The 4272-nt window shown below is 59.6% G+C and overlaps 1 protein-coding gene across 1 annotated transcript; it reads right to left on the bottom strand.

The window, feature by feature from the left end:
- Nucleotides 1-1069: 1069 nt before the first annotated feature.
- On the bottom strand, nt 1070-3231 carry SPPL2C (signal peptide peptidase like 2C). Its single transcript, XM_004480568.3, has one exon. It carries the CDS (start codon nt 3229-3231, stop codon nt 1162-1164), a length of 2070 nt encoding a protein of 689 aa, XP_004480625.2. The 3' UTR covers nt 1070-1161.
- Between the last annotated feature and the right edge of the window lie 1041 nt (nt 3232-4272).

Below are 4272 nucleotides of genomic sequence, written 5' to 3'. Positions count from 1 at the left end.
CAAGCTCCTCATATAAGCAAACTCATTCAAACTTCCCAATAACCCCTTGGGGAGCACTGTTGTTATCCCATTTTACAGATGGGGGAAACCGAGGCACTGAGTGGTGAAGTCACTTGCTCCATGACTACAGGTCAGTGGTAGAGCTGGGATTCTTGGGAGGGTAGCCTGGCTTCAGAGCCCTGACCACTGTCCCACACTGCCTCCCGGGACGTGAGACCCTCACCTCCACAGAGCACCCTCCAGGAGACGTTTGTTTGCTCTGAGTGAGTATCACATAAACATCCCACATGGCCTGAGAGACTAAAAGAGGTCCACTTGACCCTGCCTTTGCCTCCAGGTGGCAAAGTCCCATTTTGCAGATGAGAATATTGAGGCCCAAAGGGGCTGAGGCTTGTCCATCACCCAGACTGAATGAGGGAGGCATGGGAACTGGAGCCGAGCTCTCTGTCTTCTTCCATCCCAGCCTCAATCTCCATCCCCCAATTTGAGGCCATTATTGGATCGTTGCTGCTCTTCTCCACCCCCAAGAGCTAGCAGCCTCTCACCACGCCCACGGGCAGGGGGTGCCCACAGCAGGTGCCCAAACAGTGTCTGTGGATGGAATGGGTGAAAGGATGCTGGGCTGGGTGCACCTGTCTAAGAGGCCTTGAGCAGGGAGTTTTGGCAGAAAGGATACAGCTGAGGCTAGAAGGATTCTAGAGAATTTTCTAATAAGCCAGGAGCCAGGTGGAGTATTTCTGTCTGGGGTGTGAAGGGCACGTGTCAAGACAGATGGAGAGGACATAGCATGTTCCAGGAACGGCAACGTTTGAGGTGGACCTGAGCTGGGGGAAGGGGGCAATGAGGCTGGGGCGGATGGCAAGTATGGGATGCAGGGAAGAAGCTGCCTGGGGCAAGCTTTGGGTGCAACTCCTGGCTTTGCAAAGTGACCTTGCACAAGTGCTCTCTCTGAGCCTCGGTTTCCCCCTCTGCATGATCTGGGGGAGATGCTGGCCTCTTCTTAAGGACCCGCTGGGCCCCGCACAGACTTATTCCCTTTAAGTCTTAACTAATGAGAGGCTCTGCCGGGTATAAATGGAGTTTCTTTAATGCCTCGATTTCTCGTTGCCACGTGTGGCTTTGCTCTGCGATACTCCGCCAGCCCTTCTGGAGGCACGTGGTTCACAGGGGAGCCTGGGTGGACATACTCTTCTTTACCTTCAAGCCCTTCCTCTTGTGGATTGCTGTCCAGGGCAGGCTGGCACCGTGGGCCTGGGCCTGGGCATGGGCGTGGCCCAGCTCCGAGGGCGGTGGTCTCAGTGGCCCCAGTGGGATCAGCATGGCCATCGGCATCAGCGGCACCAGCTCCTCCGAGACGCTGGGTGAGACAGAGGGCAGCTCGTCGGGATCCAAGTTGGCGTCGCTCCAGCCCTCGGAGCTATCACTGGGGCCGTCCGCCTCGGTGGCTTCATCCTCGGAGATGGTGACAATCTCGGCGGCCTCTTCCCCGGGGTTGCTGTCTACATCTCCTGCCCCTTGGCCTGCAGCCACCTCGGACCGGCTGGCTGCCTGGAAGTCTGCCGCGTCCTCCTGCTTCTGCTCAGAGCCCGCGGGAGGGGCACCGTGGAGCCCCGCCGCGGGCCAGGCGGGCGGCTTGGCCCTGCCCTGCCCAGTCCAGAAGAGGGTGAGCTCCTGGCGGCAGGCGGCCACGGCCAGGCTGGTGAGCAGGGTGCAGGACACCAAGTAGAGCAGGGCGGGCTGGCCCATCTGCATGAGGATCATGGCGACAAACGTGACGACCAGGCCCACGGCGTAGGCCGCCGTGCAGGCCACGAAGTAGACCTGGCGTGAGCGGACCTGGACGTCGAAGCGGTGACAGTAGGCCACCAGGAAGCCGGGGACCACGATGTCGCCGAAGCCCAGGATGGAGAAGGGCTGGTCGCACAGGGTCAAGGCCGAGAAGCTCATCCGGGGCACTTTGAGCACCATGGGCAGCCGCTCGTGGCTGGAGGAATCGGCGGGGCCGGAGGCCACCTCCACCATGATGCTCTCGCCAGTCCTGGTGAGGAGGGGCGTGACGAAGACGAAGAAGACGTCGAAGGCCAGCAGCGCCAGCAGGAAGGACGTACAGTTCTTGAGCGTGGGCAGCCGCACCCGCCGCAGCACGAAAAGGCAGTAGGCCACGCCCAGCGTGTCCTGCAGGAGCCAGGCCCAGCGGTCCTCGTTGCGGTAGGCCACCCAGAGGGCCGTCACCACGGCGCACAGGCTCGCCAGCAGCAGCAGCGGCGGGCGCAGGCAGACCCGCCGGCCCGGCAGGGGCCAGTGGCGCTGCCGCGGGGGCAGGTGGCGCGCCAGCGGCGCCAGGCAGCTGAAGAGGCCGGTGCCTGCGCCCAGGCCGAAGATCCCGATCATGACGTAGACGAAGCAGTCGTAGAAGAAGTAGAGCAGCAGCATGATGGAACAGGACATGGTGACCACCGCGCCCGTCATGGCCGGCGTGAAGTCCACGGGCGCGGCGTCCTCGTCTTCCCCGCGCCCCGCCTCGGCCGCCCCCGGTCCCCGCTGATTGCGACCGCCGGGCCCCCCTCCTCCCCGGGCCCGGCGCCGCTGCAGCCGGTCGGCCTCGGTCACGCCGGCCCAGTAGCCGCCCACGGCCACGGTGCCGACGGCCAGGATGAAGATGACCAGCAGGTTGTAGTCGACGAGCGGCTCCGGGGGCGCGTACAGGGCCACGCGCACGAGGGCGTCGCCGCGGCCGTGGCTGAGGATGTCCAGCAGGTCGGCGTAGCGCAGCACGGCCACGGGGATGGCGAGGTCCGGCAGGGCCCGGCGGGCGTCCTGGGTGGCCGCGGTGGGGTCCGAGCACTGCGGGTCGCCGAGCCGGCTGGCGATGAGCAGCCCGCGCGCGCCCTGGCGCTGCGCCAGCCAGCCCTCGGCGTGGAAGCTGCAGTTGCCGCGCAGCACCGCCGCCGTGTGGCGGGGCGGCCGCGCGGGGGCGGCGCGGGGCTGGCGCTGGTGGAAGGCGTCCTCGCCAGGGCACCAGGAGGCGGTGGTGCCGTCGTGCAGGGGCAGCAGCGGGGCGTGGCGCACGTCTCGGGGCAGGTTGATGTAGTCGGAGCTGAACAGAATGCAGTAGTCCTTGCTCCACGTCCCCGACACCGCGTGCACTACGCCGTAGTCCCCCCGGGCCGCGGGGCTGGCGAGGAGGAGGAGGAGGAAGCCCAAGGGGAGGCGGGAGACCAGGCGCGCCATCCTCCTCAGCCGCCTGCTGCTGCGACCCGCCCCAGCGGCTGCCCAGGGCGCGACCCCCCACCCCCGGGGCGTGGGTGTGGCCCCTTGTCATAGAGCGGGGGCCTCCTGTCCTGGAAACCTGGACCACACCTACCTAGTCACAAAGCTGTGACCTCCTGGGGACCCAGGCCTCGGGGCAGAAGGGCCATCTGTTTCCACCCTCGGACCAGCTCCAGGGGGCCAGGCCAGGGAGTTGGAAACCAAAAGTGAGAACATGAGGTGGGGGGTCCCAGGCAGGATGCTTTTTTTTTTTTTTTAAATTTAGAATAGGATTTTTAAAAACAAGTCAATTTTATTGATGCGCAGTAATAAAGCACACAGTTCATCCCAAGTATGCAATTGGTATAATCACATAGTTGTGCATTCATCACTTCACTCTTCATTAGAGCATTTTCATTATTTCAATTATAATAATAAACAACAAAAAGGCAAAGAAACAAAAGCCTTCACCTCTCAATCACTCCTTGTTTCCCCTGCTGTACCTAGCTGCTAGTTTCTGGCTATTCTTGCACAATTATTTCTTAAGCAGTTTTATTGAGATATATTCACATACCTTAAGATCTATCTAAAGTGTAAAGTATAATCACAATGTGTGCATTTATCATCACAAAAGATTTTAGAATTATTTCATTATTCCAAAAAGAAAAACTCCACACCCCTCACCATGACTTCCCTAGGCCTACATCACCACTAATCAAATTTCATCTTTGTAAATTGATTTATATTTACATTTTATATAAGTGGAATCATACACTATGTTACATGATATATTTAGTCCACGGTAACGCAATCATACAGTATTTGTCCTTTCGTGTCTGGCTTGCTTCACTCAACATAATGACCTCCAGGTACATCCGTGTTGTCATATGCTTTACAACCTCATTTCTTCTTACAGCTGCATAATATACCATAGTTTGTCTATCCATTGATCGTTTGATGGACACCTGAGTTGTTTCCAACCTTTGGCAATTGTGAATAATGCCGCTATGAACATAAGTGTGC

Source organism: Dasypus novemcinctus, chromosome 21 (genome assembly GCF_030445035.2).
Source record: "Dasypus novemcinctus isolate mDasNov1 chromosome 21, mDasNov1.1.hap2, whole genome shotgun sequence".
NCBI lineage: Eukaryota > Metazoa > Chordata > Mammalia > Cingulata > Dasypodidae > Dasypus > Dasypus novemcinctus.
This window is presented reverse-complemented; position numbering and strand designations above follow the sequence as displayed.